Source organism: Mustela lutreola, chromosome 3, assembly GCF_030435805.1.
Source record: "Mustela lutreola isolate mMusLut2 chromosome 3, mMusLut2.pri, whole genome shotgun sequence".
In the NCBI taxonomy this organism is placed as follows: Eukaryota; Metazoa; Chordata; class Mammalia; order Carnivora; family Mustelidae; genus Mustela; species Mustela lutreola.
The window spans coordinates 20,937,574-20,963,637 of record NC_081292.1 but is presented as its reverse complement, the minus strand read 5'-3'; the positions used below and the strand labels follow the sequence as shown (position 1 = coordinate 20,963,637).

At 42.9% G+C, this 26,064-nt stretch overlaps 1 protein-coding gene across 1 annotated transcript in view; it reads right to left on the bottom strand.

Moving 5' to 3' along the window:
• SAMD12 (sterile alpha motif domain containing 12) overlaps window positions 1-26,064 on the bottom strand; it is a 316,947-nt gene that overhangs the window by 75,990 nt on the left and 214,893 nt on the right. Inside the window, exon 4 of the mRNA XM_059168832.1 lies at window positions 21,397-21,537. Coding sequence (XP_059024815.1) covers window positions 21,397-21,537 — 141 coding nt within the window. The remainder of the gene's footprint in view (window positions 1-21,396; window positions 21,538-26,064) is intronic.

Here is a 26,064-nt window from a genome sequence, read left to right as displayed (position 1 = left end):
GAGAGGGAGCGGATTTACAGAAATGATACCCAGAATGAGGAGTCATCAAATCACTGGCGACGATTCTACTTACAAGAGTCCATCAAGGTTGGGCGATTGTAGATCAGTAAGACAGTGGAGGGAAATGTTTTTCTATCAGGGAAGAATGAAACAATGAAACAGATGGATTGCTGTTTTTAAGATGAAATTTACAAGAGCAGGAAAAACTGGCTATGCTTAGGTGGTTCTGAAAAAAAGCCTGGCCACCGTCACCATGGTTCCTAAGAAATATGCTTCCATCTTACAAATTTCAAAAAACCATGACTCGACTGTCAATTCAGTAACGGAAGTACCACCAAAAACTCATATGTAACAAACCTAAATATAATAGATTATGAGGAAAGGTGGTTGGTGGGTATCCGAATTAACTAACCGGGTTTGATTGAAGAAATGAATGAATAAAAATATGAATAGGAAAATCAGGCCATTCTCTAGGACCTAGAAGTTTCTCAGTGGAATATTTTAGAAGAAGAGCATTTTATTGACTCATCCCAGTTTAAGGTTAAGAAATGCTCAGGTGCCTGTCATTCCTGCAGAAAAGGGTACGCGATGAAGCTTAAGCTAACTGAATGACTGATAAAAAGAGCTTGGGGGGGACGCCTGGGTGGCTCAGATGGTTAAGCAGCTGCCTTCGGCTCAGGTCATGATCCCAGCGTCCTGGGATCGAGTCCCACATCGGGCTCCTTGCTCTGCAGGGAGCCTGCTTCTCCCTCTGACTCTGCCTGCCACTCTCTCTGCCTGTGCTTGTGCTCTCTCTCTGACAAATAAATAAAATCTTTAAAAAAAAAAAAAAGAGCTTGGTCATGTATCTCTACTGAGTATCGCTTTGCCCATCTATCCTGCAAACTGATCAAGAATAACAGAAACATTGTTCCAGATCAGAAATAGACAGTAATTATGTTGCCTTCGAAAATCTGGAAAGCCCAGGAGGATGCAAAGAAGAAAAAACCAAACCACCATGCAGAGATACCACTGCTAAAATTTGGGTGCATTTATTTCCAGTTTTCTGTTTTTTCCTCCAGAGAGTGTGAATAATATCCACTTATATTTTACTGTATAGACACTATTAAAAAATAACATTTGGGGGGGTGGCTCAGTTGGTTAAGTGGCTGCCTGTGGCTCAGGTCATGATCCTGGAATCCCAGGATGGAGTCCCACATCAGGCTCCCTGCTCGGCAGGGAGTCTGCTCTCCCTCTGACCTCTCCACTCTCACACTCTCTCTGTCTCTCAAATAAATGAATAAAATTAAAAAAATAATAATAATAACATTTAGGGGAGAGCGCCTGGCTAGCTCACGTGGTGGAACATGCGACTTTTGATCTCAGGGTTATGAGCAAGAGTACCATGTTGGGTGCAGAGATTACTTTAAAAAACATATAAATGAATCTAAAATAAATAAATAAGATTTGGGTCTTCCTGTATACACTCTAGTCATATTCTTCTTTTCACTTAATATCTAGTGAGGATTTTCTCTTGCCATTGTAAATAATTTCAATGTTGCACACTTTTTTCAATTGTACAATTTTGTCATAATTAGACCAACATACTAAATATTTATAGGGTTTCCGTTTTACTCTCAGCTATTGACTAAATGTTTGTGTCTTCCCAAAATTCATCTGCGGGAGCCCTTATCCCCAGTGTGCCGATGTTAGGGGGAGGTAATTAGGTTATGAGGGTAAAGTCCTCAGGGATGAGATTAGAGTCCTGATGAGGTGAGATTACAGAGAGCATGCTTCTGTCTCTCTCTGCCCACTACAGGAAGACACAGCAAAGAGGTACTTATCTACGAACCAGGAAGAGCGCCTTCACCAGAAATGGAATCAGCTGGTGCTGTGATCTCAGACTTCCCAGCACTCAGAAAAACTGTGAGAAATAAATTTGTGTTGTTTAAGCTACCCAGAAACTATGGTGTTTTTGTTTTAGCAGCCCAAACTAAGGTACTATTCTTTAACATTAAAAAAAAAAAAAAGCTATTTATTCATACTTCCGTTCTTGCCTTTTCTGTCCATCTCTGCTACAGAAGCCTGTCCCCCGAGGACTGGACTACTGGACTACCTGTGATTCCCCTGCCGTCCAGTCTCTGGCTGTGTTTAGTGAGGCACCAGTGGGAGGCAGCAGGCCAGAGGTTTGACTGTCCTCCCCCACTTGGACCTGGTGCTTCTGGCACTGGCTGCATCTTTCCACAAAGTTCTTGCGTCAGCTACCCTGCTTCCGTGTGTGACTCCAGCTCTCTGACCCCTACAGCATCTGCTCTTGCTAGTCCCTGGGGGACTCAAGCCTTATAGGTACCTTTAACCTCTGCTACAACAATGCTTCCTTGAAGCGTCTTTAGAATGCTATCGCACACAGGTATGGAAAGTGTCAATGACCAACTAGTACCTTCTGTGGTATAACTCCATGGAGATTACTCGTCTATAAAAAGTATAAGAAAATCAACACTATGTAACCCATTCCAAATAATGGGAGGCTTACCACAGGCAAAACACTCACATAGAACTTATGAAATAGAGGGAACAGTCTAGATTCTAGAAACTTTCTTTCTAGAAACTTCTTTCCTGATATTTTCAGAAAGTCTTTCTCATTGAATCTCCTTCAATTCCCTTGCCTGTGTAATGTTCACAAACCACATGCTTCCCCCTTCCTTGCACCCTTTGCTCGGGCTGTTACTCTCGATGGAGTGTCCTTTACTTTCCTCCCTACTTCTAAGTTCTGCCTGAATCTCTATTTCCTACCTGCATTTTTGGAGGCCACAACCATCTCTCCTCAGAATTGCGGGAGCTAGGATTCACAAATGGCTACATCAATTAAAGTCAATTCAAATTAAATTTGTAAATTCAGTTCCTTAGTCACACTCCCCACATTTCAAGTCCTCAATAGCCAGAGGTGGCTGGTGGCCACTGGACAAAACAGTGCAGACCAAGACCATTTCCATTTCAGAGAGTTCTATGGCATGGCATTGTCTAGAGCACTTAACCATGTAGGATTCCAAAGAGTATTAAATTTTAAATCTCTGGTATTGTTCTCTAGTTACAGAGTCAAGAATAATAAGGACTAACAAAGAAGAGTGGGCCATCTTCATCCTGAGTCCCAGCAGTGCTGGGCACATAAGAGACACTTTGTAAACACAGTTGCTCACTTGGGTAACGACCATGACTCTTTCTCAGTAGAACATTCAAGCACAAGGAAGTATTAATAATTGAAGCCACGGTATAAAACAAGGGTGTCACTCCACAGCTGGCAGGTAGTGGTAGTAGGGAATCTTGTAGTCCCACAAAAACACAAGCATCCCAGACAATGCCCTCAATGCATGCACAAAGAACCTTTCTATAATATCAGGGATGATTCTTCAACAAGCTACATAGTCTGATCAAATGAAGTCATCAAAAGGACCCCAATCCACAGATATATATGGAAGCTTCCATACCATCCTCTAGACTTGTTCACAATGAATAATTGTCTTTAGATGTTGGTACACTTTTGACGGTGATTCTGGTTGAAAAACTGGCCTCCGTCAAAAGCAACTTAATGGAAGTGATAAAGCTGTATATCCTACACGGTGCCCTCCCGCATTTCTCTGCCTTAAGACGATTGCAGAATTTAACAAAAATTCAGAGTCTGACTTATTGGAATAGCCTTATGAAATCCATATGTCAGCCTTACGCCAATCTCCGGCAAGGATGTCCTCTTAGTCATGGGTCCACTTCCTATCTATCATTTATTTAGATCTCTGCTAATTATCACTTCACAAAAATTTCTTTTAATCCACACAGCAACCCTGAGCTAGGTATTTTTATTCTGATTTTACAGTGGAGAAAACTTGCTTTCGGAAAGGATAAGTCATTGGCCTAAAGTTGGATAGCTAGTGAGGGACAGAGCTGGGGAACAACATCGATTTTTCTACAAAGGTCATGCTTTTGGTCACTTTGTCATAGTTCCCTGGACCCTGGGCAGAGGTGATGTCGCAAAAGGGGAGCCTGGCCCAGGGTGGAGCATGGTGACACGTCAGAGCACCATTTTGTCATCATTCTTGTCCCTCCCACGGCCTTTTCTGATGTTCGTTTGAACAAACCATCAGAAGACACGCAGGTAGTGTATGGAAGCTGACGGGCAGCTCAGTGCTCAGTGAAGGAAACCGACACAGGGCACTGGGCACTTGTCCTTCTAGCTCTCCTGTTGAACATTAAACGAGACCTGTTGTGAATCGAAGTCAGGAAGGCTTAGTGGCCAAGCAACTGCACTGCCCCCGTGGCATCTCTGACACACATTAGGACAATTCCTCAGTTTACTGCTCAGGAAAAATCTCTCATGAGACTGTCATACCCATCTAAGTGCGTTCACCAGCGGCTCAAACATAACATGCACACACAATATGGCGCAGCCTGACCTCTTCATGTCTCTGCCTCATGCTCCCCCTTCCAGGTTCCTCCTGAGCACAGACCCTCCCACTCTGTAGCAGCTCAGAGCAAGTATCCTGACTCACCCTTGGTTCTCCCCCTCTTGGCCACCTCTAATCCGTCCGCACGCCCTTGCGGCCCCTATGGGCAGATCCAGCGGCGATCATCTCTGTGGCTGCCACTGTAGTTGTGACCGTCACCTGTTCCCACCTGGATTCCAGCAAAAGTCACTGGCGGGCCTCCCTGGTTCCATCTCTGCCCCAGTCCAATCCATTCTCCAAACAGCTGCCAACATGATCTTTTAAAAACATAAATATGACCTCCTCACTTCTCTACTTAAAATCCGTTAATGGCCTCTCACTGCACTTCCGGAGACCCTAATTCCAAATCCTTCATGCGACGTGGAGGCCCTGTGGGTCTGTCCCTTGCTGCATCCAGGCCATGGGACTCTCTCTGGAGCTATGGGGTCCCACCCACAGTCTTCGCTCAGTTCTTAGGTAATGCCAAACTCTTTTGTGCCTCAGGGCTTAGCACATACTTTTCCACCTGCCTGCCTGCTTGCTCGTCCTCTGTTTTCACTTAAGAGCCCTCATTTCTCTTGTTATCATTAAATATAACTGTTATCCCCCAGGCTAAATTAGAGCGTCTCCTTGTGTTTTATATTCTTCCTTCACTGCCCTTAAGTTTTTGTGGGATACACACACAGCCCTCATCACCTGTGGGTAGAACTCTAGAAAAGGCCGTGTTAACTGAACAGTTCTGCAGGGGCAGCGCCGCACAGCCCCTACAGAGTCACCTCCCTGACGTTAGGCAGTGGGGACAGCTCTTCCCAATCCCATGAAAGCGCTCAGAGTTACAGCAACAAACCTCACTGGGGTCTAGGACCATGCGCTTTGGAGAACCCCGGGGGCTCAAATCCTCACTCCATCACTTTTCAGACTGGGGGACTCGGTTCAGAAGTCCCTTCAGTAATCTGTGTATCAGGTTTTTGATCTGAATAGGGACACTCACAGCTGCTGCCTCACAGGTTGTTGCAAAGATAAAATGACAGTGCAGACAGACTGTTTAGGACAGTGCTGATCAGTAAGGAGCACACGCTAAGAGACGGTCATTACTGCTGCTGTTGCTGTTCACCTTGGCCTCATGCGGGACTACATGTCCTGGGTCTCTGAACCGATTCTTATAAGATTTGGGTAAAAGTTTAAATTTTTGGAATAGTCATCGGACTGAAGGCTCCTTGAGGGCAGGGGCTGTCTGGGGTCTCGTATGGTAGCTAGCACATAATAAGTCCTCAGTAAACATTCATTCAAATACTCTAAAAATGGCCCTCTGAGGGTCTGGGAGGGTCTCAATCCTACCTCTGGAGATACCCTTTATCTTCTTCTCTCCACTTGGGAGGTGGGGTTTCCATCAGAGTCAGCACGCTCAACGTCCCTATCAAGGGACAAAGAAGTCAACCCTTTTTCAACCTGCTCTTTCTCAGCCCAGGGCTCAAATAGGATAGGTTCCCTAGAGCCTAAGTAATAGTTATTTCCATTATCTTTCCTGTCACAGCACTTAGAAGCTAGCAGGAGCTATTTTAAGGATGAAGAAAGTCAAGCACTTGCGTTTCCTAATCCCAGTGCCAGGCTAACCCAGGAGCCCGCCTGACTCCCTATACACCTGCTTCTCCCTCAGCATGTGCTAAGCTATCATCATTTTAGCTCTTATTATGACCCAGAGACGAAAACGAAAGGATGACTTATTTAAAGATTAAAATTGTGCCTGTTTTATGGAGTAACTCTCTAAGCATTGGGAACTCAACTTTCAAGGCCTTTAAACTTGGTGTTGCCTCCAGATTATTTAAGGCAACAAACATACAGACAACATCACCACCAAACGGATGGAGTTAAAAACCTGCTTGTCGCCCAGGACGGACAAGAGCAGTGCGTACATGAGGGCTACAGTTTTTTAGTATATTTTATTTTTTAAAAGATTTATTTGTTTGTTATTTGACAGAGAGAGTGAGTGGGAGTACATGAGTGCAGAGGGAGGGGCAGAAGGGGAGAGAGAGTCTCAAGCAAACCCCACTGAGTACGGACCCCTCACAGGGCTTCATCGCACACCCCTGAGACCATGACCTGAGCTGAAACCGTGAGTCGAACACTTAACCAACTGAACCACCCGGACTCTCCAGGACCGATTTTTTGGGCATGATACCTCAGAGATGTTCTTTGTACCCCAAGGGATATTGCACAGAGTGGGTGATTAAGGTGTTCATGTCTGTGACTGTGCGATCACCAGAAAGTCTCAATCAAAGTCTCCTCGAGCCACGTGGGCCCATTTCCGCCCTCCCAAGAGAGTAGGGAATTGCTTAAACTGCCATTGTTTTTTCCTGAAAAGAATTCAAGGTAATATTGATACCCTTCAGTATGCGTTCCGGGAAAGTGGAGTAGGGAACCTTAGCACCAGTGTGTATGCCTTCTGGAAGTACAATGTGATTTGCTGGAGCCACAAAGACTTTGGCAACTACTCCCCTCGTCAGTTTCAAGGGTTACACTGTTTATCATGGAGTCCCAATACCCAGCCTGGCATGTAATAGGTACTCAAAAGTTGTCAAATGGGTGAACACACATGATTGTTCCATTTTAACATGCTATTACAATGTTAAATATGTAGACCATAGTCAGTAAGTAATGCTTTAAAAAATAGGAAAGATTAGGCAGCATTTAAGCCTTGCACCCCCAATTAGCACTTTGAAGAGGCAAATAAAGACACACAGACGATTCAAGGATGGCCTTTGACACTTTGTTAAAGTCGGAAGGGACTGGGTGCTGGGTTCCTCACTACCCTGTTCTAGCACACACAGATCCTCAAATATGTTCCCCTATACGCACCTAGAAAATGTCTACACAAGAAAACAACCATTCGCACATTTGTTAATCACGGCTTTGTTTATACAGTGCTTCTACTGGGAGGAGTAAACATTTGTGAGCCTTTTAAATTGCTGAAAGAGACATTTTTCAGTTCATTGTGTGAACAAATGTGATGAGCCCAAGTTCCTACTAAGAAATTCAAGCCTGGAGAACTGGATAAATAAATATAAATGAATTCATTTGACTGAGTGACATTTTCATTTAATTAAAGCAGAAAATCAGCTCTAAAACAAATGATTATCCCTGACAAAGCAGCAGAAACTGGTCCTTAATTAATAAATTTCTAATAGTTCTTCTGCGGGCTGAGCAGTCTTTAGTGGAAAAGTACACTGGGGAGGAAAAAAGACGGAAGGAGAGAGAGAGAGAAGCCAGAAGATAATGCATGTTTAACTTTTAGAAATAGAAAGGATATTAGAGACCATTTCTTTATGCTTGAATACATGTCAAATCCTGCTAGACCAAAAGGATTATTACAGTAAAACTCTCTGTATAACAAAATAAAGAGTCAAGTCTCAGGAGAGGATCAATTTAAAAAACAATACAAATCTAGGTCAATGAAATTTGTTGTTACTATTTCATCTTTTGCTCCTTTCCATGGCATGATCAAATGACAAAAGAAAAATCAAATTTCCTGATACTTAGAAGGATAAATATCTATCTATCTATAGTTTACAGTCAACATGAATGATCATAACCAACCAATGCGGTAGAAACGGGATGAACCAAAACATATACTCAAACGCTTCTCATATATTTTTGGAATCCCCACATACTACCTTTATCAATGTTCAAAGTTTAATAGTTTTTAGTGTTAAACACCTGTGTTTCTGATACAATGTGGAAAGAGTGAACCTTCAGATGTACACACCAAAGCTGTATCACCTCTTAAATAGCAGACACCTGAAACCTTTCAGGTCACTCTTAATAATTTTCTGTGCATTCATTTATGTCGAATCAATTTCAATTAAATCAATTAAAATGGCAACTAGTAAAATTTCGTATAATTGATCGAAAGAGATTCAGACTACTCAGGATATTTGGGGCATCAGGAAATGCTGGGCTGGCATGTCTGCTTCATTGTGTAGTCAAGTTGGGAGAGAAATGACTTAGCATCCCAATATCTCGGGTATACAAGAAGAGCTTAGCAAAACCACACACATACCATTCCTAGCAGCCCAGAATAATGGAAAATGGAGGATAGAGGGTGAAAACCACTTGTGAGAAGCAAGATATTAAGAGAAACCTTTTATGTAAATAGTCTCAAGCATTAGTTATTTTTTTTAAAGAGAGAAAGAGAGAGCACTTGTGAGAAGTGGGGTGGGAAGGAAGAGAGAGGAAGAGAGAGACTCTTAAGCAGGCTCCAAGTCCACTGGCTGAGTGAAATAACTCAATCAGAGAAAGATAAATATCATATGGTTTCACTCATGGGGAATATAAGAAACAGTATAAAGGATCATAGAAGAAGGAAGGGAAAATGGAATGGAAAGAAATCAGAGAGGGAGACAAACCATGAGAGACTCTTAACTACAGGAAAAAAAACTGAAGCCTGCTGGAGGGGAAGTGGGGGGCATGGAGTTATTGGGTGACAGGCATTAAGGAGGGTACGTGACGTAATGAGCACTGGGTGTTACATACAACTGGTGGTTAACTAACGTTACTTCTGAAACTAATGATGTATTACATGTTGGCTAATTGAATGAAAGAAAGTACATTAGTGTCACAGTTTTTTATGTAAAAGAAAAAAAATGTATCTTTGAAAGCAGAGAGACTTAACAACAGGCAGGTAGGTCACCAGGAAAGAGCACTGTATTTTTTGCCCACTGTGATAGCTTTATGGGTCAATTTGACCAGTCCACAGGGTACTCATACATTTGATCAAACATTATTTTGAGTGTGTCTGTGATGGTGTTCTGGGATGAGATTAACATTTGAATGGGTAGCCAGAGTAAAACAGATTGCTCTCTCCAGTATCGGTGGGCCTCATACAATCAGTTGAAGGCCTGAAAAGAACAAAAGGCTGACCCTCCTTCAAGTAAAAGGGGATCCTTTATGCCTGTGAGGGCATTGGTTTTTCCCTGCCTTTGGACTTGAACTGAAACACTGGCTCTTGCTGGGTTTTCCGCCTGCTAATTTTCAAACTAGGCCACCACTGGCTTCTCCTGTATCTTCAGCTCACTGACAATAGATCCTGGGACTTTCAGGCCTCCATAACTATGAGAGCCAATTCCTTACAATAAGTCTCTCTCTCTCTCTTTCTGGATATATATTATAATTAAAACATTAAGTACCTATCCCCTAATAGTTCTGTGTCTCTAGAGAACCCTGACTAATAGTCACACTCATTCTGCTGTGACCCTGAATGAGCACTGCAGCTCTCTGGGCCAAGTTTTTTCATCTACAGAAAGGGGCTCATGTTATCCATCTTGCAAAATTATTGTGGGGGCTAAATATAGAATTCAAAATGCCAAATGTGCAAATAGGTGCACAATAAATCTTAGCTCCAGACTTCCCTTGTGTAATAAATTGAAGATCTAGTAACTTGTGCCTTTGTACAGAAATACGGTATCTAATGCTGATGTTAGATATTAATGATTTTGAAACAACTGCCAAACTCTACAAAACCTTGATGGTTTCAAATAGGAATCCCAAATTGCTCCTTGTGGAGCTGAACCACTTTTCTTTCTCTTCTTCCCCCTTCTATCTTTAGAGGAGGTCCTACCATGACAGGCTTGCCTTTCCCCTGCCTTGCACAGGATATGGTGGAGTCTTGGTGTGAAGTACCTTCCTTATTGCCCTAGGGGACTACCCAAGAGAACCTATTTCATGTTACCTGGGGAAATGGGAGAAGTAGGATTTCAGCAGCGGTCTCCTGGGGAATGTGGGGAGGTGGGTCACTTTCTTGGACCTTGAGGGCATCAACTGCAAGGTAAGATGAGAGTGCGGATGGGCTCCACTCCAATTTGGGCTTTAATATGACAGTCTCATTCACCCCAAGGGCTGAAGCATTCCTCTGAGTTTACCTGGTCAATGCAGGCAAACTCATTAAGCCCAAGAGAGCTCTACTCATGCTGGGAAAGGGGCAGAGCACCTGGTACACTGTGCATGTGGGGTCTGGAGAGCATTGGGCAGTGCCATTCACACTTTCATCTGCATAAGCCTCATAATGCAGGTGAAGCTGTGGAAAACACTAATGCCTGGGCCGGAGAGCCTAACTCCACAGGTCTAGGAATCTAGACTTGCGAAGAAGCACGAAGAAAATTCTGCTGCAGAGAGCATGGATTTGGGAGAGAAGAATGTGGTACGGAGATGTGAAAGATGAGCCTTTACAGTCCTCTTCTTCACTGTTGCTCACTCTCTCTTCATGGGTTGCCTCGTCTCTTGAGCGGACGTCTCTCCATGCCCACTGGCCACCACCCACCTTCAGCCTGTCCTCATCTCTCGCACAGATTAATGCAGGAGCTTCCTCATTGGAGTCTGGCCTCATGTCTTGTCCTTCTTCAGTGTATCTGCTCTTCTTTTGTTATACAAAGCTGATCAGGATGGTCTCTGGTTCATCCTTTAGTGGTCCCCCACGGTCTCTAAATCCCTTGGGAGAGCAAACACCGAAGGTGTTCACTTCGCCCCTCCCTTACTTAGTCTTTCCCATCTTACTTCCCACCACTGCGTCTCCTCCCGCCCACTCTCTCCAACCAGATGAGCCTTCCTTCTGGCCTTCCACATGTTCCTGGGATGCACCAAGCTCCTTCTTCAATGTTGGCCACAGAACAGGCTGTTCCCTCCAACTGGGACATATTCTTTCCATAGTCCCTAAGCCCTACCTGTCCTACTTCTCTGCTACAGCTCCTGAGGGAGACTGTCCTGATCACTCAGAGTCAGGGAAATCCTGCTGCATCATTATCACCACCTTTCACCTCGTTACAAAGATTATTTGTTGGAAATGTCTTCCTCATGGAAATGTGAAATCCGTGTATCTGAGAACCAAGTCTCTCTTACTGAATTTCACCAACATCCAGTAAAGGTCAGGCACTAAGTAAATACAGATTTTTTTTTTTTTTTAGTAAATAGAAGTTTTACAGCATGGTATATCTCTCTGAGGCTCTGATCATCTTGGCAATTTTATATTTGCTTGATGACTAAATCAAAAGTTAACATACACTAACTAAATATCTGGCTCAGTTTAGAGGTCACTGCCTCCTGGAACCCTTCCTGACATATTCTTTCTGGTTTAGAGGCATGTCTACATGATCCTTGAATTCTATGTTTACTTCTTTTATGTCTCTTTCACTTCACTTCAGCATCAAGGATTATTTTATTCACCCCTGTTACCATCCCTAACACACAGCAGTGAGCGCTGGGTACATGGTAGGATCTCAGTAAATGTTTTCTGGATGAATTACTGAATCAGCAGCTGTGTAATTGCTCCTATATAAAGCGATTAAAAAAGGGATACTAATAAAAAAAGGTCTTATTTCAGAGGAGAGATTTTGTCTCGTGGTGGGGGCACAAGGTTGGGGCAGTCACAGGGTAGACTACGTATGTGATGCCTTCTGGAATTGGCAGGTAGACACATGGAAACAACGAGAATCTTGAAAATCTATCCCTTATAAAACTTTACTCCAGGCACTGAGAATTGGTGGCCCCAAAGAAAAAGGCCACAGAGAAAGTAGGCAATATATATATTAGGGAATGAAATTCTAAAGTATGCAGATGATATATTTCTCTGTGTCCTTCTAGAAAAGCCAGAGCAGCTCAGTACATCCCTGAAAATGGCTTTGATTTTCTCTCATCAGGTCCACATGCCATTGTCTTATTACAACTGCCTTGCTAAATGAAGCCCATAGGAAATCTGAACCAAAATTGTAGGGTCTAGCCTTACCCTGAAGAAAGGAACCCAGTGTCCACTGTGGAAAACAAACATCAGTACAGTATCAGTCATTCAAGGTCCTTCAAATTCATAGTCAAACCACAAGGTGAAATAAGAATGCAATTGCATAGCCATCTTGAACTGTCCCAACACAAGGTATCAAATACATTTTTAATTTCACCTGGAATACTGAAATGCAAAGAGGTGAGCAGTAAAGAATTCTAAGGTTAGTGATTTCTGCAGAGGCAGACACGAAACATTTGGCGTCCCTAACAGTTACTTTCTCAGCATGGAAAAATGCCATAAAAACACGGAGTTGTGCACAAGTTAGGCAAGGATAACTCCTGAAAGAACACGTCCAAATTAAAAAAAAATGATGTGTGGATACTTCTCCCTTGTACTGGTTAGACAAACCCCTGGGGCCGTCGGAATAGATATTTTTCTACCACGAAGAACACAGCAGATAAGAGAGGTTCATTTGATGCCACACTGCAAACACCTTCTTGAGTGATCCAGCCATAACGAACTCCCACAATGAAAATGAAATTGGAGTGGGCGTGGCACAATGCTAACCCCTACCGGCATACTCTTGTGGGAGCTCCATACCCACTCCCCCCAAAAAAGTCTATGTTTAGGCCTTTAAATATAAAACTATGACAGAGAGAATTTCTCTGAAGGCTCAAATACTTGACAAAATTAGAACTATTCCTGGCCCTACCATTTGTATAACAGGGAACGGAGATGATGAAACATGTTGGGGAAAAGCTCAAGAAGGTAACAGATTGAGGAAATGCTATCTTGGATGCAACTTAGAAACGACATGTGGCCGCTCCTAATCAAGTAGCACCAGATGAGGAAGTGGTAATGAAAGACCCCACGTGCAGAAGAATAATCACCACAAAGTCCTGTAAGACTCTTGCTCTGACATTCTCACCTACCATGAGCCGGTAGGCAATTCCCTGGGTCTTAGGACAAAAGGCTCAATTTCTAGTTGCTTGAGAGGATCTCTCAGATCATTTAACATTGCAAATAGTGGGGAAAACAGCTCAAAGGAGGAGTGGCTTGTATACTGAAGAGCCCTTGTGACAGGTGTATTTGATTTAAGAGCCATCAGTATCACCTTTAAATAAGACGCCATCACCTGCAAAATAATACAAAAACATCACAACAGAATAAAAGAGATTCCGCGCAATTTTGCTCACGGATGATGCCAAAGGGCTCTGTAGCTACTCGGTTTTTTTAAGTTATGAATCCATAAAAACTGATATTGCATTTATTGCTCTGAGAAGATGAAGTTGAGAATACTTAGTAAATAAGAAAAAGGGGAACAATTAATTTGAAATCAGTAAAAATAAATGGAAGATTCACTCTCTGCTAAGCACTATGCTAGGAGATAGGAGAGCAAAGGAAAATCAGAAGACAATGAGGCTGTCTGTGTTCTACAGGGGAGATGGACAGACCTCTCGCTACCATGCCTTATAGGGTCTTCCTTCTGCCTCATGCCCTTAGCCATCTGTCACAACTTATGTCATTCAAGATCTAGTGCATGTGGGGTGCCTGGGTGCCTCAGGGGTTTAAAGCCTCTGCTTTCGGCTCAGGTCATGATCTCAGGGTCCTGAGATCAAGCCCCGCATCGGGCTCTCTGCTCGGTGGCGAGCCTGCTTCCTCCTCTCTCCCTCTCTGCCTGCCTCTCTGCCTACTTGTGATCTCTGTCAAATGGATAAATAAAATCTTAAAAAAAAAAAAAAGATCTAGTGCATGTATTATACTTTTGACAAGTCTTCCTTTATCCCACCTATTCCCAGGTGAGGTTAAGTTCCAGTTCTTGTTACTATACATCTGTGTATTTCTAGAAGGGCATACACAGTCTATCCTCATTGCTAGACTGAGTGTTCCTTTCTATCCCTAACACCACCAAACCTGGTGCCCAGTGGATGGGAGAATAAATGGATACTAAATAGATATTATGTAACAAATAAATTATTAGTATGCCCAAAGTACTTACTAATGAAGAAGAGAGAATGATTGGTTCTGCCTGAGAGATGGGGTAAGGCTTCTCAGAGAGGCTCATCAAGATTGGTCCTTCCATGAGTTTTATTATACCATATCCATAACAACTCTGTGAAATAGGTCTTCCTCCCATTTTTACAACTGGGGAATCTTAATCATAGATTCATAGGTTCATAGATGTATTAACTTAACTTGCCCAAAGTTAATACATCTGTGAAATGCCCAGATTGGCTTTCTATGGAATGGTGAAAAGTTTGGATTTTATTCTGCAGGCAGCTGGGAGCCATCAAATGTTTTAAGGAGGGATATAATGTCATCTGAAATATATTTAAATTAAGTCTGGCAATAGAAGTAGGAAGATGTGCTTGCTTTGGCAGCACATATTTAAAAAATAAAACAGAAGTAGGAAGTTAATTAAAGGTGAACGAATGGGACAGGGTGGAGACTAGAGATCAAATAACTTAGTATGTTATTCTTATGGCCTGGGAAGGAGCTTAACAGGAATGGTTTAACAGTGGCTAGCATGGTCATGAGGCAGGAAAAGACTGGAAACCCATTTTACAAGCAGAATTCAAAAGATATGGTCACTGATTCCATAGGGGTGCTAAGGGAGAAGGACTAATCACAGGTCAGGTGATTCTGAGCCTTCTACATTAGGTGATGGAATGAATAATGGCATTAGCCTTGAGAAGAAACACAGGGGGAAGAATGGGCTGGAGAGATGGTGAGAAAGACAATGGAGTTGATTTAGAGCATTTTTAATTTGAGATATTCGTAGAATATTCAGAGTTCATGCCCTTTAGGGAGATTAAAGATCTGAAGCTTCATAGTGGTCTAAGATGTATTTGACAGTCACTGTGAAGGAGGGGATGGTTCAAACAATGGCAGTGGGTGAGATTCTCCAGAGAGCATGCACAATGAGGAGACTTAAGGGGATGCATTCCCCAAGTGGCATCAACATTCAGGGAGTGAGAGAGGAAGGGGGCTTGCGATCGATCAGAGAAGGAGCCATGGGAAAAAGAGGAGGAGAACCGAGACATCAGGCTCACACAAACAGGTGAGCACCAGGGAGGTAAAGCTCAGTGTCAACCAAGGACAAGGCAGAAGAGCTGAGCCTGAAGAGAACACACGTGTGAACATCAGATCTGTAGCATCAGAGGCACCACTAAATAAAAGACACGGAGAAGACTGGAAATTCAAATAGTGTAATTTGGAAGATACTAGAAGGGGCCATCAAACATACCTCACATATGCATAAAAGGGAATCTGACTGGCTCAAGTTTTCTTTCCCAGGAGCTGGAAATATTACTATAATTATCTTCCTCAGAAGAAGGACACAGAAAGCATTTCTTTCTTTCTTTTTTATTTATTTGACAAAGAGAAGGAGAAAGTGAGTGAGCACAAGCAGGGGGAGCTGCAGGCAGATGGAGAGGGAGAAGCAGGCACACTGCCGAGCAGAGAGCCCGACGTGGGGCTCGATCCAAGGACCCCGAGATCATGACCTGAATTGAAGGCAGATGCTTAACCAACTGAGCCACCCAGGGGCCCTGGTAAAGAAAGCATGTCTTAATGACAACTGAGATGCTAAGAAAAATTTAGTTAAATGAACAAGTGAACTATCAACATATTTGACCTTGATTTATTCTGAGACAATTTACTAGAAACTCTCAGGAAAACAGGGGCTGGTCGATGGTAGCTCAAGGAAGTGCTAGGTAAGACTTCTACAAAGATGGAATGCTTTTCAGAACACTTACAAGATTTTTGTATGTATGAAAGCCAGCCTCTAACACTGTTCTTCTTCTTTTATTATCTTAAAAATACTGGCCTGGCTGTTTCTTAAGAAAATAATCATATAATTATGATACAACCCAGCAATTTCTAGATATTCATCCAATGAAGTGAAAACTTATGTTTATATGAAAGCGAGTACATGAGTGCTTATAACAGTTTTATTAGTATTTACAGAACGGGAAACAACCCGGATGTCCCTCACCTGGAGAATGTGGTATATCCAACTGTGGGATATCTATGCAGTGGAAGAGTAGGAAATTAAAATGAATGAACTAGTGATATACATCACAGTTCTGGTAAGTCTCTGTGAATCACAATAAGTAAAAGAAATCCAACTTTCTGATTCCACTTAGCCTGTTCTGGAAAAGACAAAACTAAAGGGACAGAAAACACAGCAGTGGTTGCCAGAGGCTGGGGTAATGAAAAGGGTTGACAACCAAGGGGATCCAGGAAGAGTAGTTGTTGGAATTACAGAACTTTTATTTAATATATCTTAACTGGGATGGTGGTTACACAACTATATGCCTTTGTCCAAAGCTGTAGAGCTGTACACTACAAATGGTGCATTTACTGTACATGAATTAAACCTTAATTGAAAACAATAAGGAAGAAAGAACACTAGTTTGGGAATTAGGAGAACAGGAATCTAGTTTCAGTTATGCTACTAACCAGCTGTGTAACCATGAACTATTCTCTAATCCTCTTTGGGTCTTGGAGCTGAAACTATAAAATGAGATCGGAAAAATGTTCTCAAAGAGTCTATTGCTATGTGCTACAAAGACTTCCTTCTTTAAGCAATGTGGTGGACCAGATGGCCTATTTCAGATCAGATGGCCTACTTCGGTTGCTGAAGTATCACTGTGGGGGTGACGGGACTAAAATACCCAATCTGGACACATGGTTCTGGAAAGTCGTCTTGGATTAGAAAGTAGTGTTTCTAATTTGTGTCTTTCCAAAAGATGAAGCTCTAGGAAAGTCCTCTGGTCATGCAATTCTTAACTAAAATTTGCCACATATATTTGGACAATGTGGAAGAAGTCCTTCGGGAAACATTAATGTTTAATGAGCTCTAAGCGGCCCTGGTAAACAATCGTGGTCTTCTTCTTCTTCTTCTTCTTCTTTTTTTTTTTTTTTTTCCCACTTTGTAGGCACTCATTAAAAAGGCATTTGGTACCGTTTACTGCCTGCGTCTGCTTTATCCTCCAGTTTGGATACTGGTTTCTACTGCCCAAAGAAACCCTCCCAGTTGTGAGTACATTTTCACACTATCCACGTCCTTATAGCCAAGGAAGACATTGAAAAGGACACCCCAGCAGTGTGATATGTATATGTATCATAGATATATATATATATATCATGTTCCTGAGATGAGGGAAGCATTTACAACCCAAAAGGGAAGATTCTAAGAATAAAAATAGAATCTTGATAACCATGGTAAAAGTTTGCATTTTTGCCCTTGGAACGCAGGAGTCCACAAACCAGGACCTACCAATGATGCTTGTAAATTAAGTCTCCTGGGTGTACTGCTCTTTTCAATTCATTGAAGATTATCTGTAGATGCTTTTACGTGAGGTCATACTTGTCACAGATACTGCCTGGCCCTTAAAGATTAAAACACATCCATGTGGCCCTTTCCATGAAAAAAAAATCTGCCAACTCCTTTTCATAGAACATACCATAAACTATGCTATATGGTTTCCACATAAAATTCCATGTAACCATCAGAGCACCACCATGAAATAGGAATTACTAGCCCCATCGGACGGATCCGAGGTGCTGAAACGAAATGGACAGAAGCTTCCGGTGAAGTCAGATGGACCTGTGCTGTGCTCTTTACTAGCTGTCTGACTCTGGGTCTGTTACTTCGGTTCTTCATCCCGCATCCCCAGATGTATGCTGGGACTGACAACAGCACTGATCCCGGTAGGGTAACTGTCGGGACTTGATGTGACAATTGTCACAATGTGCAGTGATGTATATACAATAACATTTGAAACTCATTAGCCACATAAGATACAGTCAGCTTTTGGTATCCTCAGGGTCTTTTTCTTCCTACAAATATTGTAGGAAAAAGGTAAAGATGCCCTCATATGCTTGGTTATGAATTAACTTGGTATTTTGCACCCCTGCTGTGTGTTACATAAGGAACCTTTCTCCCATCTCTCATGAATCAAGTGGGAAAGAAAGATAAGGATTCCAGCTCCGTACCGCTCTCCCCAAGACAACTGGAGATGGGGGCAAGTTGTCTTGCAGGAACGTGCAAACCAGCAAGCCCACCGAACTGACATCCTGGCCACCTCCTGGACAAGACACAGAAGACCACGAGGCTATATGGAGGAAGAAACCACCTCAATGATCTCCAAGGGAACAACATTCAGAGCAGGGCCAGGCATGGCTTATGTTTCTTGCAAATGTAGGTAGTTACAGGGCCCTTGTGAATAAGAGAAGGGAAATCAGAGGCCAGCATTTTAACTGAAGGATAGTTCTGGCTTTTGATAATGAGCTGTTTTAAGATTTTATTTTTTTGTCATGATTCATTGTTAGTGCCTATAAACCAATGTATTTACTGAGTCCACATGCAGATTTTTAAAGTACTTCATAGTTTTTTGTCTCTGGGTCAGCATCCAGAAGGAGGAGAGTAAGAAAAATCAGGGTAGAAACTCCATGCTCCCTGTGTTCCGACGACCCACAGTAGTCAGCAGGAACTTCCCCAGTCCTCTTGCGACCATCTTCGTCCTATTACTGTCATGGGGTTCCTGACCAACAGTGTGAACATGACTGGTACAGAACTAATAGACCAGTTTTAAAACAGCCATCGGGAAGTTGGAGAAGTAGGCTTAGCTATTGTTTCCTTTAGAAGCATGTTCAGGGATTTCCAGAAGCTAAGTAGCATTCTAAAATCTTTGTTTGGACTTATTCAGCACATTATTTCTACTGACTAATATTTGCAGAGTTGAGGAATCAAATATTCAATACTGAATCACATATCACCTCCACGGTGAATTTCCATATGATATATCTGTTAGGCCAGTCACTTACTTGGGTGGAACAGCATTCCTTTTTTTATCATAGCAAACCCAGACCACAATATTTTAAGCCTACCCCAGCTGTCTTTAGAACTTCTATTATCAGTCATAAAAACAACTTGTCAATTTTTTTGTTTCACTTTAAAAAAAAAAAAAAAAAGAAAAAGAAACCATCACTTCAATAAGGCTATAGATTTTCTGAAGTCTGCCTGGCATGAAATGAGTTTGAACATTAACATGTAAAGGACAAGCAATAAAAAAGGTAATATGAGTGCAGACAGAATATCCAAGAGCTAGTGAACGTGATCTCTTCTAAAGGGAGTGGAATGAAAGAATGCAAAATGCACAGCTTTTCCAAGCTAAAGAAAGTGACAACAACCGAATTGAAAAGGCTGAACTTAGCATTACCTTCCCAGAACACAAACATATATTTAGCTTAATAGACTTGAGTACTATCTCAGGAAAAACCTTATATATTATGCATCTAGGGCAATGAAAGCTGTAGAAAATGATTTTGCAAAGCAAACACACTGCAGGCTGACAGTAGCAGAGGGAAAAAAAGAGTCTAAGGCACACGAGATGAGTTTAGGTCTCATTTTCTATATATCATCACAGGAGGAAAACAAAAGAGCAGAGACAACCTCAAGACACTAACCAGAACCTGGCAGAAGGATGCATGTGGCTGAAGCTTAAAACATGTGCATTATTTTCTGATTATAACCATAATACAGATTCAAATGAGAAAATTTGGAAAATATAAAAAATATAAAGAAAACAACTAAAATCACCCACAATCCCACCACCTAGAGAGAACCATTTTCAAAACATTGGCACATTCACTGGCATCCCTTTTTCGGTGTACATATAAAAAAATGTTCTTTTTAAGAAATTTGGTTCATACTGTAAATAAACATTTTTACATGGTCTTTACCACCCACCCCCACTTCTTTTTTATGTTTTTATTTCTTCTATTTTATTTCCAGTACTTCCCCATGGTTTCATGTATTCCTGGAAGATTTAATTTTAATGACTGCATTATATTGTAGCTTATGAATTTAAGAAAAATTATTTGTTCCTTTCCATATTGCTGTTCATAATTTTTCAGTTTTGTAAACAGCACTAGGATAGACTTTCTTATAATAACTCTTTGAATCTCTATTTACTTCTTCAAAGAAACTAAAAAGTATATCAGTATGTCAGATTCAAATTTAAATCACTCAGAGTACTTGTACCTATACATTTACCACTGGAAGCCTCTGGAGACAAATGCAAATAATGCATATCAAATAAACACACTAATTTGCCATCACTCCAAGTCTGCATTCATCCTTCTACAACAGTCATCTCTAGGAAGTACATCACTTTCTCTAGGCAAATGGCCTATTACTGAGTTATAATCTAAATGCAATACCATGTAACTTGGCTGACCCAGATTTCTCCAATATCAGTGCGCACCCAGACTATTCTACAGGTTGAAAAATACCCTCGGCTCTCAAAAATACATATTTTATCCTCCTTTCACTTAAAATGGTGTGTAATGGACGTGAAAATAAAATAAATAAAGGGCTATAGCCAGTGGAGGTTGGTAGCAACCAAAGCCTATGTAGACATATGAGTTACATACATTGCAACTTAAAGTTTTCTGCAAATTCCAGCTTTTTTCGGCCACTTCCTGTCATAGGTCTCTGAAGTACTCCCCACATATCGAATTAATTATGATCTTTGTTTAGAATTATACGGTCATAATATTCCGGGCTTAAATTCTTTACAGTCTATTTTTAAGGAATGATTCTATTTTCAGGATGCTAAATAGAGTTCTCAAAAATCTCTCAAGAGTGTGTGTGTTCATATGCATAGATATACACAGACACATACCTTTAAACTGTTTTTCTCCCATTAGTCAGTGAAAAGCAAAGTAAAATGAAACACACCAAAAACCCCACTTGTAACATGATCGTATGAACTAGGGAGTCACGCAGATTCCAAGGCCTCCCTCAGAATTGGTGGTCAGACTAAGGGAGCTTGGGCCGTACCGTACAACTCTAGGGGTGCAAATATATCCCTATCTCTGGCATTGTGCAGTGCACAACTCTATGGGATGTCCTTGAAATTAGGTCATCAGATAATTCCATTTGCTCCTCCATTACTTGGTTGTGCATCCTTCCCCCAGTGACCTATAAAAAGAGTTTTAGGAGGGAAGTGGCCTTTAAATCTATGTACCTTTTTTTTTTTTTTAATAAAAGATTCTGCAAAGACACAGTAATAGTCTCTCCCTGGCTCCCCTTTGTCCTGATGGCAAGGGTTTCTTTCTTCCCATCCTCCCCTTCTATCCGCCCACTAGGCAGCAGCAGGATACCTTGTGTGAGTAACTGTAGGTTTCTGACTTCTTCGCGCACCTTCAGCTGGAGCACCTGTTGTAGGATATGCTGCCGGAGGTTCTCCTGGGCAATCCCCATCCGCTCAAGCTTTTTGTCAGTCAGTCTCAGCAGGGCTCGCCCTGCAGGGTTTCAGAAATAAAAGAAAAAGCAAATGAACAATGGCTGGAAAGGATTTCCACCTTCGTTTTCGGCTAATCCTGCCGGAACAGTAGTTTCCTTCTAAACAGACACTTTAGGAGTGAAGGTCCTCAATTATTCTTACTGACAAGAATTGATCATCTGCATAAAGAAGATGCACAAATTTGGAAAAGAACCCCTCTTTTTATCTAATTTTGGCCGTCCTCCACTGAAAACACACAGAGTCAAACAGAATAGCAGAATTTTAACCTGGGTATTTCGGACCCAGATTGCAGGTTGCCATAGGAACCAACGCACTTTGGCAGGCGATGGGTCCTGAGGCTGGCCTGTAGGAACTCATGCCTGGACAGCCCAGAGGAAGACCGAGATGTGGTCGCTGCGGTTATAGAGAAACTGACCAATGTCTAACCCAGGTTACAATAACATTTCATGAAACATGCATGTAAAGTTCCCATGGTCACCTGCATCCAGGCATTTGCCTGGTGCCCCCCTAGCGCTGAGCTAGACTTCCATTTCCAGACGGTGGGAACTAAACCTTGATTGCAATCTCGGGCCTCAGGCCAGGGCTGCAGAAGCACTGGGAGTGAGGGGAGCAGGGCGAGGGAGGGCATCTAAAGATTGCAAAACAAGGAGCCTCCAGGAATGAGTGCCTGGCATGGCTTCCTGTTCCCCAGGATGTCTGCGTGACTCCCTTCCTACTAGTTTCCATCAAATCCCCAAATTCTCTCCCACTCTGTGCTTGCCCTGACAGAAGCAGACTTCCACTGTGAGGGCTTAGCACAAGAGATGCAGAGTATGATTGCGGTTCAATGCTGTAGCACCCCCGTTCTCTCCCCTCAGCCCTCCGTCATCAGACTTGCAGAGCTTTCTCACCTCAGCTGATGTCGAGTCAACTATGTGTGATCAATGCCTTGGGTATATTATCACATACACTTCAGAAACTAAATTCTCCGCTTCCTCAGAACCCCCCCACCAAGCCAGGAGACAGGGTCAATGGACATTTTCACCAGAGATATAGGGAAGTGTATGTGGCCTGCAAACAGAGACAGACAAACAGAAAGAATCAGGTAGGAGTGATCCGCGCTGTTTGCTCTTCTTTTTTACCCCCTGGTAAGCCTTGCAAAATGCACCGGTTGGGATAAGTTAGGTAACATGTTGCAGTAACAAATGATCCCCAACTATGGGGGTGGCTACAATAAGGTTTATTTCCTGCGTCCTGTACACATCAAATGCAAGTCCACCCACCTTGAACATGGCTGATTACTGTACTGACGGGAAAAGAGGTGTTAAAAGGTCTCACGGCATCACAGCCTAGAGGTCATTGACAAATCACTGGTCAGAGCTAATCACATGAACCTTCCCGCCTACACGTAAGCATACATGTAAGAATTGTGCATCCATCACCTGCCAAGAAGGCGGTGGGAGGGGAGAGAAATATTTGGTGGGCAGCACCGATAAGAACTACACCAATACAGACTTGGCTCTGGACCAGGGCCTGGCAAGGTCGCGAGTGCAGTGAGCTGTGGCAGTCTGAAGGGTCAGTAAAAGCTACACCTGGCAGAGGATGGAGAGGTAGGGGAAAGGAATCCTAGGTGGCCATAGCTGACACCACGAGGAAGACTGTGGTGGTTTTCAGAAAGGAAGGAAAGAACATACAGACTCCAAAGAGTTCCAATTGTCTCCTGTGATAGATGGATGATACCCTCCCCTCCGAAGATGCCCAGGTCTTCATCTCTGAGACCTGTGAATGTGTTACATGACAAAAGGGACTTTGCAGGTGTGACTATGTGAAGGGTCTTATGAGGGGAGAGGATCTGGCATTATCCAGGAGGGTCTAACCTAATCACACAGGCATCTGTAAGGGGAAGAGACAGGAGAGCCAGAGAGAGAAGGGACAATGGAAGCGGAGGTCAGAGTGAGGTGGCCGCAGGCCGAGGAATTCAGGTTTCTGGAAGCTGAAAAAGACAAGGACATGGATTCTCTCTCCTACTCCCATCTCCATACTGTCTCCTATCTCCCATCAGGAAGCATCTCTACCAACACTTTGATTTTCCATAAGACCCATTTTGGACTTCTGATCTCTACAGCTATAACGCAGTAAATTTGTGTGACTTTATGCCACTAAGCATGTGGTCATTTGTTACAGCAGCAATTGACCCTTTGATCGAAATTTAATACATTTAAAAACAAAACAAAACAACCAATGGTTTTAGATTCCCTTTCCTAACTTCTGGGCAGCGGCATACTCAAAGGTAGAGAGCTGAGGGTTGGTGAGCCTGAGTTCCAGGTCAGGACAGCCCTGCCTTCAAAGCCCTGCCTTCAAAGGCTCACCTCACCATCTGACCTTGGTCCTAAAGTTTCATTTGGGAAGTACAGAACGGGATCCGGTATCCTTTATATGGGTAATTCGCTTCCAAATAAGACATCCAGCTCTTTATACATGCTCTCAACTTAAAACTACTGCATAAAAAACTTCCTGAAGTTCAGATGATCTAAATCCCTCTCAACACCAAAATATAGATCACCCATCCTCCTATCTGTTCCCCAGGACTTGAGCTGCGGTTTCATAAGCTGTGACACTCGGGAGCTGGTGCCACTGAGGCCCTGGGAAGACACACGGGAGCTGAGTCACGGTAAGTTGGCTGGTCTGTCTCCAGAGCCCAGCGCTAGGAAGTCAGGATGAGGATTCTGTTCAGGGGGCATGGCTCAGCTTCTCTGTTTGGTGGCCCCCTGAGAACTTCTAGCCTCAGCCTTTCCAGTAATGCAGCTGACTGGTCGATGTGTGGAACCATAAGCCCTATTAGAATGTTATCCCCCACTTGGGTGGGTCAATAGTTTTAGCGCTGAAAAATGCAAGTTGGGAAATTCTATTAGTTGTAAAAATCTGCACATTTGAGACTATGTGATGCAGACAATTGTGCCCATCAACATTTCACACGCTAAATACTCAGCTGCTCAAACTGCTGCTATCCAAGTCCTGAGAAAATAGGTATTATTTCTATTTTGTAGAAAGGAAAATTGAGAAGTTGAAAAATATTCAGATCATGAGAGCCTTCCCTAATTCCTCCTCCTGTAACTTTAGTTGGGCTTTATCTTCCGTGGCAGGAAAATAAAGGGCTCAGACTACAAGAAAAGAGATTATGAGAAAATTGTATAGAAGAACTTCCTGATAAAATAACTTCTAGAAAAGATCACGATTTGCACCTGAGGATGGTCCGAACAAAATCTGATTCACTGTCTTCTTGGTTGGTTTCTACAGAGCCACCCAGGTCCACGGCTCTGAAAAATCTGCCCAATAATCAGATCATTTCCAGCAGCAAATGTCCTATTAACCTTTTGTCCCTACCACCTACTGCTGACCGCAAAACAGTTTCCAAAAAAGTGTGGTGCTTCTGATGCTGGGGTCAGGGAAGTGATAAGTAGTCAATCATCAATCACTTTTTTTTTTTTTTTTTGTAATTTATGTTGTCCCTTTGGTTGCTTAGCATAAAAATCCAGTTAATTCAACAAATACTTATTGGGCACCTACTGTGTCCCTGTCACTTTGTCATTCACCTTGAGTATAATGAGAACAGGGTCAACCTTGGTGCCTTCAGAATGGCAAGGCAGGCAGCTAATGGTAAAAGCTGACAGGCACGGGATGAGCGCTAAGAAAGGGCAAATACAAGATTGCAGAACTGCGTGACCTAACCCAGTCTGGGAACCACGAGACTGTCACTGAGTAAAGAGCATTTAACCGAGGACTTCAGGAATAAGAGGTTGTCAGACCAAGACCACTGGATAAAGCAAAGACTTCTTTAAACGTCCAGCAACCACGTGGACGAAGAGGGGGACCGCTGCCGCAGACAGAGGCGAGAGGCACGCCTTGACGCCTTTTGCCTTCCTTGCCTTATCTCCAGAGAAGGTCTTGGGCACCTTCCTCTGCCCTCAGCGGTCCTCACAGCGAGGAATCAAGAAGAGAGAAATCAGTTCAGTCTCAGAAGCAGAGCACCAATGACATTTCCTGATCTTCCCACCTGGTTTTATAAATGGTATTTCGGGAATCCAGGCGGCTCAGCCTGCACAGACTCCTAGATTCTGAGAGCTGGAAGGAGCTTAAAATGCTCCCCGTTGATCACTGGCTGACCTTTGACTTCTTTCCTTTGTTAAGCATTTTTTGAGCACCACTGTGTACTTGACACCACTCTGGGTACTGAGGCTGTGGGAGGAGTCGTCTTCTCCGTCTCAATGGAGCTTACCATTTAGTGCCCGAGACAAACGATTTACAAAGGAACTGCTATGCGGGGGCAGACAGGGACCCCTACGGGAAGGACAGCACTTTGTAGGTGGGGTGATGGGGCGAGGCCTCCTTCCACACCGGAACACGGAGAAACGTCAAAGCAATGAGCGGAAGGGCAGGAAGGCTAGTGTCAGGGCCAAGGAGCCAAGAGAATGATAAGAAAGGAGGTCTAGGGGCGCCTGGGTGGCTCAGTGGGTTAAAGCCTCTGCTTTCGGCTCAGGTCATGATC